The sequence below is a fragment of the Anolis sagrei genome, chromosome 8 (assembly GCF_037176765.1).
Source record: "Anolis sagrei isolate rAnoSag1 chromosome 8, rAnoSag1.mat, whole genome shotgun sequence".
In the NCBI taxonomy this organism is placed as follows: Eukaryota; Metazoa; Chordata; class Lepidosauria; order Squamata; family Dactyloidae; genus Anolis; species Anolis sagrei.
This window is the reverse complement of record NC_090028.1, coordinates 11,346,599-11,364,574: the sequence shown is the minus strand read 5'-3', so window position 1 is coordinate 11,364,574 and position 17,976 is coordinate 11,346,599. Positions and strand designations below refer to the sequence as shown.

The 17,976-nt window shown below is 47.3% G+C and overlaps 1 protein-coding gene across 1 annotated transcript in view; it reads left to right on the top strand.

The window, feature by feature from the left end:
- The window catches only part of CDYL2 (chromodomain Y like 2), a 140,259-nt gene that overhangs the window by 70,568 nt on the left and 51,715 nt on the right, over positions 1 to 17,976 (top strand). Inside the window, exon 2 of the mRNA XM_060788184.2 lies at positions 1,164 to 1,758. Coding sequence (XP_060644167.2) covers positions 1,164 to 1,758 — 595 coding nt within the window. The remainder of the gene's footprint in view (positions 1 to 1,163; positions 1,759 to 17,976) is intronic.

The following is a 17,976-nucleotide window of genomic DNA, read 5'->3' as shown; positions in this document are numbered from 1 at the left end:
CAAACTGAAATTAAATCCAGACAAGACAGAGGTACTCCTGGTCAGTCGCAAGGCCGAACAGGGTATAGGGTTACAGCCTGTGCTGGACGGGGTCGCACTCCCCTTGAAGGCACAGGTTCGCAGCTTGGGTGTGACCCTGGACTCATCGCTGAGCCTGGAGCCCCAGGTTTCAGCGGTGACCAGGGGAGCATTTGCACAGCTTCGGCTCGTGCGCCAGCTGCGCCCGTATCTTGGGAAGTCTGACTTGGCCACGGTGGTACACGCTTTGGTCACATCCCGCCTCGACTACTGCAACGCTCTCTACGTGGGGCTGCCCTTGAAGACGGCTCGGAAGCTTCAGCTAGTTCAGCGCGCGGCAGCCATGTTGTTAACGGGGGCTGGACGCAGAGAGCATACAACGCCTCTGCTGTCCCAGCTCCACTGGCTGCCGATTTGCTACCGGGCCCAATTTAAGGTGCTGGTGTTATCCTACAAAGCCCTAAACGGTTCCGGCCCAAAATACCTTGCAGACCGCATCTCGGCCTACGAGCCCACGAGGGCCTTGAGATCATCCGGGGAGGCCCTTCTCTCGGTCCCGCCTGCCTCACAGGCACGTTTGGCGGGGACGAGGGAGCGGGCCTTCTCGGTGGTGGCCCCCCGGCTGTGGAACACTCTCCCTGCTGAAGTTAGACAGGCGCCCTCCTTGATGGCCTTTCGCAGGAGCAGGCCTTCAATTGAGGATAGTTAAATTGACAATGGAATGAACTAGGACTACGAATTTCGGCTATGACCCCAGGACTTGACGAAGCGGATTTTTAGTATAAGTGTATGTTATGTGGTATCCGTCTGGTTTGTATCGTTATTTACTGTATATTGTCTTCTTGTTGTTGTTGTTCACCGCCCCGAGTCGCCTCCGGGCTGAGAGGGGCGGTCAATAAATGCAAGTAATAAATAAATAAATAATAAATATTTAAGTGCCTCTGCGTCTTTTTTCCTTTGTTTTAATAAACTATATTGAAGTCACTTTTGAGTCTGGCCCTTTAAGGTGTCTGTGATTTTAACAGGGGGTCACGACAACATGAGGAAGTGTATTAAGGGGTCACGGCATTAGGAAGGTTGAGAACCACTGGTCCAAATCAATGTCATTTGCATCAGCTAACAGTTTGTTCCTTTCCTCGTTTTAGGTTGAAAGGATTGTAGACAAAAGGAAGAACAAGAAAGGCAAATGGGAATATCTTATAAGGTGGAAAGGTTATGGAAGTAATGAAGACACGTGGGAACCAGAACATCACCTATTGCACTGTGAGGAATTCATCGATGAATTCAACGGGCTGCACGTCACCAGGGAAAGGCGAGCGAAGCACGGGAAGCAAGCCAGCGGGCCCAAGTTTTTGCGAGAAAGCAGGGGCTCCCCCCTTGACAAAATATCACACAGACCCCCTGACTCTGGGAAAAGCAAGGGATTGCCCCATAAAAGAAAACGCATGACCCCAACATTTCAAAAGCCAAAAAAGGGCTACGCGTCCAAACCAGCATCTTCAGGTGACAGAGCTGCTAAAACAGTATCTTACCGGACTACCCCCAGTGGTTTACAGATTATGCCCTTGAAAAAGCCACATAATGGCCTGCCCAATGGAGACACCAATTATGAGAAGGATGTGGGACATTTTCGGAACGGCTCCCAAAAGCCAAACGTGGATTTAAATGAGCAGGACGGAGAGCACGATTTGCCCGGAGTACTGGATGTTAATAATGAGTCCCCCGTCATGAATGGGACCGGTATGTCATGTTTGTTTGTTTTTTATAAGAATTTTTTTTGGGGGGGGGGGGTATTTCAACCAAATCAAATCAAAACTTTTATTATGATCGAAAGGAGAGTGGGGTACAGTCTCATTTTATTTATTTATCGTGTCAGGAGCAAACCAAAACAGTTGTATTGCATTAAAAAACAGACAGACAAACAAACCACAAAATTTGCAGACTTAGTATTCTATTAAAAGTCCTTTGACCAGTATCTGGCCACTTGAAGAGCCTCTGGTGTTACTATAAGAAGGTCCTCCATTGTGCATGTAGCAGGGCTCAGGTTGCATTGCAGCAGGTGGTCTGTGGTTTGCTCTTCTCCACACTCGCATGTCGTAGATTCCACTTTGTGGCCCCATTTCTTGAGGTTGGCTCTGCATCACGTGGTGCCAGAGCGCAGTCTGTTCAGCATCTTCCGAGTCACCCAGTTTTCTGTGTGCCCAGGGGGGAGTCTCTCATTTGGTATCAGCCATTAATTGAGGTTCTAGGTTTTAGCCTGCCACTCTTGGACTCTCGCTTGCTGAGGTGTTCCAGCGAGTGTTTCTGTAGATCTTAGAAAACTATTTCTTGATTTAAGTCATTGGCATGCTGGCTGATACACAAACAGAGAATGCGCTGGAGATGTCTCTGCCTTGGTCCTTTCACTACTGGTTGCTACTTCCCAGCGGATGTCAGTTGGTGCAATACCGGCTAAACAGTGTAATTTCTCCAGTGGTGTAGGGCGCAGACATCCCGTGATAATGCGGCATGTCTCATTAAATGCCACATCCACTGTTTTAGCGTGAGATGTGTTCCACAATGAACATGCATACTCAGCAGCAGAGAAGCATAGCGCAAGGGCAGATGTCTTCACTGTATCTGGTTGTGATCCCCAGGTTGTACCAGTCAGCTTTCATATGATATTATTTCTAGTGCCCACTTTTTACTTGATATTCAGGCAGTGCTTCTTGTAGGTCAGAGTGCGGTCCAGCGTGACTCCCAGGTATTTGGGTGCGCTGCAATGCTCCAGTGGGATTCCTTCCCACGTAATCCTCAGAGCTCGGGATGCTTAAGGTGAAAAGCACATGTCTGTGTTTTAGATGGATTAGGCATTTCCCTGTAGTAGGCAGTAAGAGCACCTAGAGCTTCGGAGAGTTTCTTTTCAACCATCTCAAAGCTCCCTGCTTGAGCAGTAATGGCATGATCATCAGCATACATGAAACTCTCTGTCCCTTCTGGCAGTGGCTGGTCATTTGTGTAAATGTTGAACATGGATGGAGCATAAAAACATTGTACATTAACATCTAAAAGGCTAGGAAACAGGTATGTTGAAGACTAACACACAAAAACTATTTAGGTAAGGGAAGGGACTAGAAATGGATGGAGAGGGAGGGAGATTGATGGAGGGGTAGGAACATTCAGGGCACAAGTCTAGGAGACTGGGGAGAGCACTAATTTACATTTCAGTTAGCTGATAGTTAGACTGCTAACTTTTGGAACCAGTCATCACTCGGCAGATTTTAAGTGCTGCTGCACAAAACATGGTAGCATCATACCACTCCCCTGTTGTGTCAGCTCCACTGGCTGCCGATCCAATTCCGAGCACAATCCACAGTGCTGGTTTTGACCTATAAAACCCTATATGGCTCTGGTCCAGTGTACCTGCCCAAACGTATCTCCTTCTACGTCCCACCTCGGAGTTTAAGATCTTCTGGGGAGGCCCTGCTCTCGGCCCCGTCTCTGTCTCAAACACGCTTGGCGGGGACAAGGGACTGGGCCTTCTTGTTGGTGCCCCCCCCCCCCCACACCTGTGGAACTCACTCCCCGGGGAAAATAGGTCATCTTCGTTCCTCCTCAACTTTAGGAAAAAGTTAAAAATATGGATGTGGGTCCAAACTTTGGGTAATTAAGCGGACAATGACAATGACAATATTGACAATGGCTTGGAAATGGATTATGGATAAATTTAATGGCGCATCCAACCACAGTTTTTGGCTAATAATGGCCACCAGAGTGGTGATTCTTTGCAGATTTTAATTGTATTGTTTTAATGTTTTTAACTATTTATAATTATTGACTATTTGTTTTGATTATATATATATTGAGGCATCAAATTGCTGCCGATTGGAAGCCACCCTGAGCCCCCTCCCCCCCAAGGGGTTGAGAAGGGTACAAATATTCTAAATAAATAAATAAATCAAAGGTTATAACTGCCTTGGTATCTGAGAGCAGCAGGGTGGTGTAAAATTGTCCTGAACAGCCCAGGTAATTGTATACAAAGGCAGGATGAGTCTAGATTGAATATCCTTGTGGAACAGGCACTGGAGGAGCACATGCTCAGTTGATTCTATATAACCTGAGTTACAGAGGCAGAGTCTCTCTGGGTAGAGGTCTTCTGGTATCTGCCCTCGAGTACAGCTGATGGAGGGGCGTGACATCGAGCCAGGGTGAAGGCCCTCCGATGATTGGGAACCTCTAGATTTGTTAAGTATGCCATAGGGGAGGCGAGATATCTGCTGGCTTCATTGACAATAAAGGTTGGGGTATAGGCTAGCTCCAACTGGCGCTTTTTGTCTGCAATAAGTTGTTTGATGAGTGCTTTGGCTTTGATCGTATACTGAGTAGCAACCACAGAGAAAAGCCGAGTGATGAGATTTTTGTTGCTACTACCTGTTTTTATGTGGTCTGGAAGTTATCCATGGTTATTGAGGCAAGATGAAAAGTTAGAAGGCATGATCATCAAGTTTGCAGACGACTCCAAATTGGGAGGGATAGCCAATACTCCAGAGGACAGGAGCAGAATTCAAAACGATCTTGACAGATTAGAGAGATGGGCCAAAACTGACAAAATGAAGTTCAACGGGGACAAATGCAAGATACTCCACTTAGGCAGAAAGAAATAAAATGCAAAGATACAGAATGGGGGATGAGGCCTGGCTCGAGAGCAGTACGTGTGAAAAATATCTTGAAGTCCTTATGGCCAACAAGTTAAACATGAACCAACAATATGATGTGGCGGCAAAAAAGCCAATGGGATTTTGGCCTGCATCAATAGGAGCATAGTGTCTAGATCCAGGGAAGTCATGCTACCCCTCTATTCTGCTTTGGTTAGACCACACCTGGAATATTGTGTCCAATTCTGGGCACCACAATTGAAGAGAGATATTGACAAGCTGGAATGTGTCCAGAGGAGGGCGACTAAAATTATCAAGGGTCTGGAGAACAAGCCCTATGAGGAACGGCTTAAAGAGCTGGACATGTTTAGCCTGAAGAAGAGAAGGCTGAAAGGAGACATAATGAGAGCCATGTATAAATATGTGAGAGGAAGCCACAGGGAGGAGGGAGCAAGCTTGTTTTCTGCTTCCCTGGAGACTAGGACGCGGAACAATGGCTTCAAACTACAAGAGAGGAGATTCCATCTGAACATGAGGAAGAACTTACTGACTGTGAGAGCTGTTCAGCAGTGGAACTCTCTGCCCCGGAGTGTGGTGGAGGCTCCTTCTTTGGAAGCTTTTAAACAGAGGCTGGATGGCCATCCGTCAGGGGTGATTTGAATGCAATATTCCTGCTTCTTGGCAGGGGGTTGGACTGGATGGCCCATGAGGTCTCTTCCAACTCTTTGATTCTATGATTCTATGAGCGTGGAATATTCTGGCCTCCACTTTCATGAAACCTGTCTCCAGTCACAGAGAAACTGTTTTTCATTTTAAATATTATATTTTTCTTTGTTTGTTTTTTTTCTTTTTTTTCCAATTAGTACACACAAACTCTCTCCACCCAGGGGCCACATTTAAAACACAATGTGGCCCCTGTGCCCCAAAGGTTTGCCCATGCCCGATATATATCTATTAGGCATGGGTAATCTATGGTTCTAAATGGTTCTAAAGTACTTACAAAACTAAAGTTCTGGTGATGAAAACCAGGGGGCGCTGGTGCTTTGCTTCTACAGTTCTGTTAAAGTTCTGGTGGTGAAAATTTTAGAACTCTAACAAAATTTCGTTATAAATGGCAGTTCTGAACTTCCCTAGAAACTAAAGCTATCTCTAAGTCCAAAATTCAACATGGTCAAGTATATTGATATATTTTAAGAGATCTACATGTGGAATTATGCTAAGGTTTCTCATAACTGTCTCCTGGGCATGTGCAATCCATGGTTCTAAAATAATTACAAAACTAGGGGGCACTGGTGCTTTGTTTCTAACGTTTTTCTAAAACTGTTGCTTTGCTTCTAAAGTGTTTCTAAAGTTTTGGTGGTAAAAATTTCAGAAATCTAACAAAACTTTCAAAATTTCATTAATATTTCATTATTGGCAATTTTTATGAGAGAACCAATTAAGAACTACCATTTATAATGAAATTTTGAAAGTTTTGTCTGAAATTTTCACCACCAGAACTTTAGCAACACTGTAGAAGCAAAGCACCAGCGCCCCCTAGTTTTCACCACCAGAAGTTTATTTTTTACATATTTTTGAACCATTTAGAACCATGGATTGCTCATGCCTAATATCTATATAAATAAAAATGTAATGTTTGTTTGTGGGATTAACATAACTCAAAAACCACTGGACGAATTGACACGAACTTTGGACACAATGCTCCTATCAGGCCAACAAGTGACCATCCCTCATAAAAACACTAAAAAACACAACAGAAGGGAATTAAAAGTCCAAAAAAGCAAAAAGATACTACAGCGCATGCGCAAAAACAACTCCTCCTGGCAAACAAAACACACAATAGCATATCCACACTCTCTTCCGGATGACAGCTCCCAGAATCCCCTAGACCAGGCCCTTTAGGAGAGGAGGGTGATCCAAATACACTGCTTCCAAGCTGCAAGTTTTCTTCTCCTTGGATTTCTTTGAGAACATCCCAATCCCTCCATATTTCCAATTTCCTATTCCTGGACTGGAACTCCCAGCAATCCTCTAGATATATAGATTTGAAAGTACTAGATAGGTAGGTAAGTAGATCGATCAGAAGGGCTGCTGGGAATAGCAGTCCAAAAATAGGGAGAGAAGGAAGAAAGGGGAGAAAGTGGAAGGGAAAGAAAAGTGGAGAAGGGAAGAGGAAGAGAAGGAAGGAAGGAGAGAAAGAAAGGAGGAGAGAAAGGGGGAGGGAAGGTTAGCCACAGCAACCTGTGGCAAGTACAGCTAGTACATTATATAATGCTAGCTGTCCCCTGCCATACGTTGCTGTGGCTCAGTCTGTGTATATGTGTTTTGTGTATATATATATGCATATATGTGTGTATATATTTGTGTATATGTATATGTGTGTTTGTGTATATATGTGGTTTAGCGCATGCATTGTAATGTGGTTTTTTTTGTTTGTTTGTTTTGGGCTTTTTAAGTCCCTTCTGCTGTGTTTTTCTGTGTTTTCTGTGAGTGATGGTCACTCGTTGGCCTGTTGGCCTGGTGTATTCTGTCAAAATTTGGTGTCAATTCACCCAGTGGTTTTTGAGTTATGTTAATCCGACAAACGAACATTACATTTTTATTTATATAGACTAGCCATTCCCTGCCACACGTTGCTGTGGCCCAGTCTGGTGATCTGGAAAATAAAGTAATGAGAAAGTGTTGGATTCTCATATATATAATTTCCTTATGCTTGCGGGTAAACAGTATTTCTTGCTATTTCTTTGTCAGTGTTGATGTAGAGATTGTCTAGTTTGCCTACTCTGGAACATGCAACATATAATTGTCCTTCTTTAGGAGTCCCTTTCAAATCTATGATACTACATCTCTGTGTGTGTGAATCATATATCGATCTATCTCTATGGCTGGATGGCTCTTTTTTTCAGGAGGGCTCTGATTACATTTTCTTGCCCTGGTGAAGGGAGTTGGACTGAATGGCCTTAAGTATTTTCTGTTGGTCATGGGAGTTCTGTGTGGGAAATCTGCTCCAATTTGTCGTTGGTGAGGTTCAGAATGCTCTTTGATTGTAGGTGAACTATAAATCTCAGCAACTACTACTCCCATAGTGTGCATATTTGGGCATATGGAATATTCGTGCCAAGTTTGGTCCAGATCCATCATTGTTTGAGTCCAAAGTGCTCTCTGGATGAAGGTGAACTACAACTCCAAAACTCAAGGTCAATGCCCACCAAACCCTTCTAGTGTTTTCTGTTGGTCATGGGAGTCCTGTGTGCCATGTTTGGTTCAATTCCATCGTTGGTGGAGTTCAGAATGCTCTTTGATTGTAGGTGTTCACATTTGGGCTTATTGAGTATCCGTGTAGAGTTTGGTCCAGATCCATCATTGTTTGGGTCCACAGTGATCTCTGGATGTAGGTGAACTACAACTCCAAAACCAAAAGACACTGCCCTTCAAACCCTTCCAGTATTTTCTGTTGGTCATGACAGAACTGTGTGTCAAGTTTGGTTCAATTCCATCATTGGTGGGTTCAGAATGCTCTTTGATTGTAGATGAACTATAAATCCCAGCAACTACAACTCCCAAATGACAAAATCATTTTTTTTGAGTGAAGGACATACATTAGGTTGTTAGGTGTCTTGTGTCCAAATTTGGTGTCAATTCTCCTGTGGTTTTTAAGTTCTGTTAATCCCACAAACGAACATTACATTTTTATTTATATAGATAATATATATAATATATAAACATTTATTAGGACGCCACAATAAACCTTTCCTTCAAAAAGGGCTCCATGACTGAAAAAGTTTAAGAACTCTGCTATAATTCATTTACCATGTTCAGTGCCAGCAACAAAATTCATAAGTTAATATATTGCTTAAATACATTCTTCTACTTGACTCTTGTATGACATACTGAATTCAATTCATTCTGAATTGTGCAGGATTGCTGCTTAAATATTGCAATATCTTGGCCCATCCTTCCAGCCAATACTTTCCCCAATCCTGAACACAAGTGATGTTAACACTGGATTTCTTTCCTTAAAGCTCCTAACCACAGATAGACAATCTGATGTCCTCCAGATGTTTGGGATTACAATTCCTACAAGCACAGCCAACAGAGCTACTGGAGATTATGAGAGTTGCAGTCCAAGACATCTGGAAAATGTCAGAGTTCACTAAACTATATTTGTAATAAAAAAAATATATTCCGAATTCTGCTCATAGTAGTACATAAGATAGGAGTATGATAAAGTAGGACCCATTGTTGGACTATTGATTGTAGTAGTAGAAGAAGAGGAAGAGGAAGAAGAGCTTTCTTTTTCTACCCCTCCGCCATCTCCCTGAAGGGACTTGGGGCGGCTTACATGGGGCCAAGCCCAGGGAACATACAATTAAAAACAGAGCAATAACAAAATGCAATTTAAAAACATAAAACAAAAATAACAATAATAAACAAGCATCAAGCAAGAAAAGAACGAAGGGGGGCGGGAGGCCAAAAATACGAGCTGATTAAAGAGTAATTGGTTCAACAAGGTGCATGAAAATGTCTAATAGCAAAGGAAATATCATTAAAACAGAGCAATCTAACAGGATCAGAAAAACTGAATATGACTTATAAAATCTGAATAGTAATGTAATATAGGAAATTCAGGTTGAACGATAATTAGGTTGCAATACCGGTCGTATGTCATGGGGTCATCAGTCAAATGCACAACTAAACATCCATGTTTTTAATTCCTTACAGAATGTGGCTAGGGAGGGTGCCAGCCTAATCTCTCTGGGGGGGGGGGGAGCTCCAGAGGCGAAGGGCCACCACCGAGAATGCCCTTTCCCTCGTCCCCACCAATCGCGCCTGAGACGGGGCGGAAGCGAGAGAAGGGCATCCCCGGATGATCGTAAGGATCGCGTGGGTTCGTACAGTAGGAGGTGGTCACGCAGATAGGCAAGTCCTGAACCGTTTAGAGTTTTATAGGTAACAACCTGCACCTTGAATCGGCAGCCAGTGGAACTGTTGAAACAGGGGGGTTGACCGCTCCCTGTAACTTGCTCCAGTTGACAACCTGGCCGCCGACCTTTGCACCAGCTGTAGTTTCCGAACCATCTTCAAGGGCAGCCCTACGTAGAGAGCATTACAGTAGTCCAAACTTGAGGTAACTAAGGCATGGACCACCATGGTCAAGTCAGACTTCTCGAGGTACGGTTGCAGCTTCTGCACAAGTCTTAACTGTGCAAAGGCCCTCCCGGTCACCGCCGACACCTGAGCATCAAGTGTCAGCGTTGAGTCCAGGAGGACCCCCAAACTGCGGACTGTGTCTTCAGGGAGAGTGCAACCCTGTCAAACACAGGTTGCCACCCTATACCCCATTCAGCCAAGCGACTAACCTGGAAGACCTCTGTCTTACCAGGACTCAGTTTCAACCTGTTGGCCCACATCCAGACCATCATAGTGGCCAGGCACTGGTCCAGGACCCGAGGGGCTTCCTTGGATTTTGGTGGAAAGGAGTAGTAGAGTTGCGTGGCCCAGGACCTGAGGGGCTTCCTTGGATTTTGGTGGAAAGGAGTAGTAGAGTTGCGTAGCCCAGGACCCGAGGGGCTTCCTTGGATTTTGGTGGAAAGGAGTAGTAGAGTTGTATGGTCCAGGACCTGAGGGGCTTCCTTGGATTTTGGTGGAAAGGAGTAGTAGAGTTGCGTAGCCCAGGACCTGAGGGGCTTCCTTGGATTTTGGTGGAAAGGAGTAGTAGAGTTGTATGGTCCAGGACCTGAGGGGCTTCCTTGGATTTTGGTGGAAAGGAGTAGTAGAGTTGCATGGCCCAGGACCCGAGGGGCTTCCCTGGATTTTGGTGGAAAGGAGTAGTAAAGTTGCATGGCCCAGGACCCGAGGGGCTTCCTTGGATTTTGGCGGAAAGGAGTAGTAGAGTTGCATGGCCCAGGACCCGAGGGTCTTCCTTGGATTTTGGTGGAAAGGAGTAGTAGAGTTGCATGGTCCAGGACCTGATCTACTAATGTTTGTGTTGAACAAAAGCTTAAGTGAACATCATACTTCATACTTCTTTCATAGCACAATCCATTTTGCTTTGGAAGAAGTATATAAAGATGCTATATTATATCGATGCTATATTTTGCAATTATGTTATCAATTTCTATTTATATCCCTTGGATTTCTGTTGTATGCACAGGTGACAAAGATCATTCATAGCTCCACAATCCCATTTATCTCCTCTCTAGGCCAAGCATTTTCATTATTTTCATGGTCTCCATATATGGAAGTCTGCTCCAGTTTCCAAATATTTTTACTGATCTTTTCTCGATCCTTTCTTTTTCCATTATATCCTTTCTGAGATTATGGGATCAAGACTGAGCACTCTGTTCTAGAAGAGGGTGTCATAGTAATATCTTTGCTTCAGCATGTCAGGGCTTTCACTTTCTACTACAGCCTGGTCTATTTAAGCCTTTTAATACTCATTCAGCATGTTTTAAAATGCTCGGAACCATCTCTCAACCATTTCCTGTTACAATTTTATTTCAGGCTGTGCTGTTTTTCCCCCATTATGCACCAAAACTGCCTTGTTTGAATCCTTTTTTGAGTCCAGTCGCTACATGGTTCAATTCATACATCATTCATGTTCACTAAACTGTCTTTCGACTTTATTGGAACGTACTTCGTGTCAAGCTGGGTTTTATCAAGGTTGTTTTTTGTGCAAGTCATAAAAAGAATAATAGATGCATCACTATTTTCCAGGTGTTTATATGAACAAATATGGAGCCCCCAGTGACGCAGTGGGTTAAACCGCTGAGCTACTAAACTTGTTGACCAAAAGGTCGCAGGTTCAAATCCAGGGAGCGGGGTGAGCTTCCACTGTCAGCCCCAGTTTCTGCCAACCTAGCAGTTCATAAACATGCAAATGTCAATTTATTTATTATTTATTTATTTATTTATTTATTGTATTTATTGACCGCCCCTCTCAGCCCGAGGGCAACTCGGGGCGGTGAACAACAACAGAGAAGACAGTGTACAGTGGAACACGACGATACAAACCAGACAGATACAACATAACATATACTTATACTAAAAATCCGCTTCGTCAAGTCCTGGGGTCATAGCCGAAATTCGTAGTCCTAGTTCATTCCATTGTCATTCAATACACTCAGTTGAAGGCCTGCTCGAAGAGCCATGTTTTTAGGCCCCTACGAAAGGCCATCAAGGAGGGCGCCTGTCTAACTTCAGCAGGGAGGGTGTTCCACAGCCGGGGGGCCACCACCGAGAAGGCCCGCTCTCTCGTCCCCGCCAGACGTGCCTGTGAGGCAGGCGGGACCGAGAGGAGGGCCTCCCCGGATGATCTCAAGGCCCTCGTGGGCTCGTAGGCCGAGATGCGGTTTGCAAGGTATTTTGGGCCGGAACCGTTTAGGGCTTTGTAGGATAACACCAGCACCTTAAATTGGGCCCGGTAGCAGATCGGCAGCCAGTGGAGTTGGAACAGCAGAGGCGTTGTATGCTCTCTGCGTCCAGCTCCCGTTAACAACATGGCTGCCGCGCGCTGGACTAGCTGAAGCTTCCGGGCCGTCTTCAAGGGCAGCCCCATGTAGAGAGCGTTGCAGTAGTCGAGGCGGGATGTGACCAAAGCGTGTACCACCGTGGCCAAGTCAGACTTCCCAAGATACGGGCGCAGCTGGCGCACGAGCCTAAGCTGTGCAAATGCTCCCCTGGTCACCGCTGAAACCTGAGGCTCCAGGCTCAGCGATGAGTCCAGGGTCACACCCAAGCTGCGAACCTGCGCCTTCGAGGGGAGTGCGACCCCGTCCAGCACAGGCTGTAACCCTATACCCTGTTCGGCCTTGCGACTGACCAGGAGTACCTCTGTCTTGTCTGGATTTAATTTCAGTTTGTTCGCCCTCATCCAGACCATTACAGCGGCCAGGCACCGGTTCAGGACTTCGACGGCCTCCTTAGTAGAAGGTGGGAAGGAGTGACAGAGTTGGACGTCATCTGCGTACAGGTGACACCGCACCCCGAAACTCCGGATGATCTCACCCAGCGGCTTCATGTAGATGTTAAACAGCAAGGGGGACAGGATGGAACCCTGAGGAACGCCACAGGTCAATGGCTGCGGCGTTGAACAGGAGTCCCCCAATAACACCTTCTGAGTACGACCCTCCAGAAATGACCGGAGCCACTGCAGAGCAGTGCCCCCGAGACCCATCTCTGCAAGGCGCCCCAGAAGAATACCGTGGTCGACGGTATCGAAGGCCGCTGAGAGGTCCAGGAGCACCAACAGGGACACACTCCCCCTGTCTAGCTCCCGGCGCAGATCATCGACTAAGGCGACCAAGACCGTCTCGGTACCATGTCCCGGTCTGAAACCAGACTGTGCCGGATCCAGATAATCCGTGTCTCCCAAGAATACCTGGAGTTGTGAGGCCACCACGCTTTCCATGACTTTGCCCAAGAAGGGAAGATTGGAAACAGGCCGAAAGTTGTCCAATTTAGTGGGGTCAAGTGATGGTTTCTTCAACAGCGGCTTTATAACAGCCTGTTTTAGGCTCGCTGGAATCTTGCCTTCCCGAAGGGAGGCATTAACCACCACCGTTACCCACTCGGCCAATCCCCCTCTGGCCTCCTTAAGAAGCCAGGATGGGCAGGGGTCTAGGATGGACGTGGTGGGTCTCATACCTCCAAGTATCTTGTCCACATCCTCGGGTTTCACAAACTGAAAAGAATCCAACAAAATCTGACAAGCAGGTGCTTGTGTCACATCCACAGAGACTGCATCTAATGTGGCGTCCAGCCCGGAACGGATCAAAGCGACTTTGTCTGCAAAGAACCGAGCAAATGCTTCACAGCGCGCTGCCGAGTTGTCAGGGCTCCCACCAGTGGGGGGAGTTAAAAGACCTCTGACAACCCGGAACAGCTCCGCCGGACGGTTTTTTGCAGACGCAATAGTGGCCGCAAAGAAAGTTTTCTTTGCGGCTTTTATTGCCGCGGCATATGCCCTTAGAAAGGACACAAACCGTGTTCGGTTTGATTCGCTTGGGTCTGATCGCCACACGCTCTCTAGAACCCTCTTCCTTCGCTTCATCGCTGCCAGCTCCTCAGTGAACCAAGGGGCTGGTTTAGCTCGGTTACTTGAGAGGGGACGTTCCGGAGCGATCTTGTCAATAGCCCTGGTCATCTCCCCATTCCAGAGAGCGACCAAGGCCTCGACATTATCACCTACCGCGGTGGCGGGAAACTCCCCAAGAGCCGTCAGGAATCCGTTCGGATCCATAAGCCTCCTGGGGCGGACCATCTTAATGGGTCCTCCACCCTTGCGGAGGTTAGGGGGCGCAGTGAGCCTAAATCTAATCAGGAAGTGGTCGGTCCACGGCAACGGAGAGATGGACAACTCCTCTACACCGCCACCCTGCTCCCATCCCTGACAGAAAACCAAGTCCAATGTGTGTCCAGCACAGTGGGTGGGGCCAGTTATTTGTTGGGACAGCCCCATGGTTGCCATGGCAGACATGAAGTCCTGAGCCGCACCTGAGAGGGTTGCCTCGGCGTGGATGTTGAAGTCCCCCAGCACAAGGAGCCGTTGGGACTCCACCGCCAGGCTCGAGACCACCCCCGCTAGCTCAGGTAGGGAGACTGTAGTGCAGCGAGGTGGACGGTACACTAGCAGAATCCCTAATCTGTCCCGGTCACCCACCCTCAGGTGGACGCATTCAAAATTTGTGGTCTGCGGGATGGGGCTCCTGGTTAGATGGATGGAATCTCTATAGACCACTGCGACACCGCCTCCCCGTCCTCCGGCTCTTGGTTGGTGTTGCACGGAGAAACCTGGCGGACAGAGCTGGGAGAGGTTTACGCCCCCCGCTTCATCCAGCCAGGTCTCCGTGATGCACGCCAGATCTGCCCGCTCCTCCAGGATTAAATCCTGGATCCAAGTTGTTTTTCCGTTGACCGATCTGGCGTTCAACAACACCACCTTCAAGCCAGAGGGCCCGCTCACCTGGTTACACCAATTTACCTTAGGAGACCGATTGGGAATAGTCAATTTAGATAGGCGGTCCGAATTAAGCCAAATTCGAGGTCTCCTTCTCCCGCATCTCCTCCTTCCCACCACAACCTCTATGGGGGCCCCTCGGCTAGTGGAACACCTCCCCCCCTCTATGCCGCAGTTCCGAATCATAAGATTACTTTCTTCTGCGCTTGTTGTTATGCTTATAAGCTCTTGCCAACATCCCCTCTCCCCCTCCTCCCCCCTCCCCCCCACATCTTCAATCACAGGCTCCAGAACACCACCCCTTCTGCCCCCTCCGCTACAACAGAGCAACAGGAACAATAGATCAATAGATACTTTACTTACTTACTTACTTGCCTTGGCCGAGTATGATAGTCTTCCAGGATCAGAATTCTTGTGAGTCTGTATGTGGCTGTGGAGCCCTATTCTTGATCTGCATCTTCTTCCGCAATGAGGGCATTGGTTTCCAGGTGGAAGGTGGTCCCGGTTGGGGTTGGCTTGACACGCCTTCCTCTTGGCAACTTTCTCTCTTTCACCCTCCATTCGTGCCTCTTCACATTCTGCAGCACTGCTGGTCACAGCTGACCTCCAGCTGGAGCGCTCAAGGGCCAGGGCTGAGTGTCTATGCCAGAGTTGTTAAGGTTGGCTTTGAACCCACCTTTAAATCTCTTTTCCTGTTCTCCAACGTTCAGTTTTCCGTTCTTGAGTTCGGAGTAGAGCAACTGCTTTGGGAGACGGTGGTCGGGCATCCGGACAACGTGGCCGGTCCAGCGGAACTGATGGCGGAGGACCATCACTTCAATGCTGGTGGTCTTTGCATCTTCCAGCACGCTGACGTTTGTTCACCTGTCTTCCCAAGAGATTTGCAGGATTTTCTGGAGGCAGCGCTGAAGGAATCGTTCCAGGAGTTGCATGTGGCGTCTGTAGACTGTCCACGTCTCGCAGGCATATAGCAGGGTTGGGAGGACAATGGATGTCCCGATCCTCAAACACTCTTCTGCTTCATTCGGAAAAATGCTGCGCTCGCAGAGCTTAGGCGGTGTTGTATTTCGGAGTAACGCTCTGGTGGGAGGGTAATGGCGCTCCATGCAGTCATGCTGGCCACATGACCTTGGAGGTGTCTACTAACAATGCCGGCTCTTTAACTTAGAAATGGAGATGACCACCAACTTACTTACTTACTTACTTAGGTGATCCCTCGTTGGACGAGTAAGATGGTCTTCCATCATGGGTTTCCCTGTGGGTCCGTATGTGGCTGTGGAGCCCTATTCTTGCTCTGCATCTTCTCCTGCAGTGAGGGCATTGGTTTCCAGGTGGAAGGCAGTCCCGGTCGGGGTTGGCTTGACGCGCCTTCCTCCTGGCACGTTTCTCTCTTTCACCCTCCACTCGTGCTTCCTCGAATTCTGCAGCACTGCTGGTCACAGCTGACCTCCAGCTGGAGCGATCAAGGGCCAGGGCTTCCCAGTTCTCAGTGTCTATGCCAGAGTTTTTAAGTTTGGCTTTGAGCCCATCTTTAAATCTCTTTTCCTGTCCACCAACGTTCCGTTTTCCGTTCTTAAGTTCGGAGTAGAGCAACTGCTTTGGGAGACGGTGGTCAGGCATCCGGACAACGTGGCCGGCCCAGCGGAGTTGATGTTGGAGGACCATCGCTTCAATGCTGGTGGTCTTTGCTTCTTCCAGCACACTGACATTTGTCCGCTTGTCTTCCCAGGAGATTTGCAGGATTTTCCGGAGGCAGCGCTGATAGAATCGTTCCAGGAGCTGCATGTGACGTCTGTAGACAGTCCACGTTTCACAGGCATATAGCAGGGTTGGGAGGACAATAGCTTTATAGACAAGCACCTTGGTTTCCCTACGGATGTCCCGGTCCTCAAACACTCTCTGCTTCATTCGGGAAAATGCTGCACTTGCAGAGCTTAAGCGGTGTTGTAGTCGATGTTGACTTTGGTGGAGAGGTGGCTGCCAAGGTAGCGGAAATGGTCGACATTTTCTAATGTTACACCATTAAGCTGTATCTCTGGCATTGGAAAGGGGATGGCTGGTGACTGCTGGAACAGCACTTTGGTTTTCTCAATGTTCAGTGACAGGCCAAGCTTCGTGTATGCTTCTGCAAAGGTGTTGAGAGTGGCTTGTAGATCTTCTTCTGTATGCGCACAGACGACATTGTCATCAGCATACTGGAGTTCTATAACAGATGTTGTTGTAACTTTGGTTTTGGTTTTCAGTCTGCTGAGGTTAAACAGCTTGCCATCTGTCCGATAGATGATTTCCACTCCGGTGGGAAGCTTCCCATCAACAAGGTGAAGTATCATAGCGATTTTATTTATTTATTTATCGTGTCATCAGCAATCATTGTATTACAATTCTAACAGAGCAAAACAAACACACAGATTAAAAAGAAAAAGGAAAAAAAACACAGATTTTGCAAATTTGGTATTTGGTTAAATGTCCTTTGACCAGTATCTGGCCACTTGGAGTGCCTCTGGTGTTGCCGCAAGGAGGTCCTCCATTGTGCATGTGGCAGGGCTCAGGGTGCAATTGCAGCAGGTGGTCAGTGGTTTGTTCTTCTCTGCACTCGCATGCCGAGGATTCTACCCTGTGGCCCCATTTCTTAAGATTGGCTCTGCATCTCATGGTGCCAAGAGCGCAGTCTGTTCAGCGCCTTCCAAGTCGCCCAGTCTTCTGAGTGCCCAGGGGGGAGTCTCTCATCTGGTATCACCCATGAATTGAGGTGCTGGGTTTGGGCCTGCCACTTTTGGAATCTCGCTTGCTGGGGTGTTCCAGCGAGTGTCTCTGTAGATCTAAGAAAACTATGTCTTGATTTAAGTCGTTGACGTGCTGGCTGATACCCAAACAGGGGATGAGCTGGAGATGTCTCTGCCTTGGTCCTTTCACTGTTGGCTGCTACTTCCCGGCGGATGTCAGGTGGTGCAATACCAGCTAAGCAGTGTAATTTCTCCAGTGGTGTAGGGCGCAGACACCCTGTGATAATGCGGCATGTCTCATTAAGAGCCACATCTACTGTTTTAGTGTGGTGAGATGTGTTCCACACTGGGCATGCATACTCAGCAGCATAGCGCAAGGGCAGATGTCTTCACTGTGTCTGGTTGTGATCCCCAGGTTGTGCCAGTCAGCTTTCGTATGATGTTGTTTCTAGCGCCCACTTTTTGTTTGATGTTCAGGCAGTGCTTCTTGTGGGTCGGAGCACAGTCCAAAGTGACTCCCAGGTATTTGGGTGTGTTGCAATGCTCCAGTGGGATTCCTTCCCAGGTAATCCTCAGAGCTCGGGAGGATTCTTAAGGTGAAAGGCGCATGTCTGTGTTTTAGATGGATTAGGGATCAGTTGGT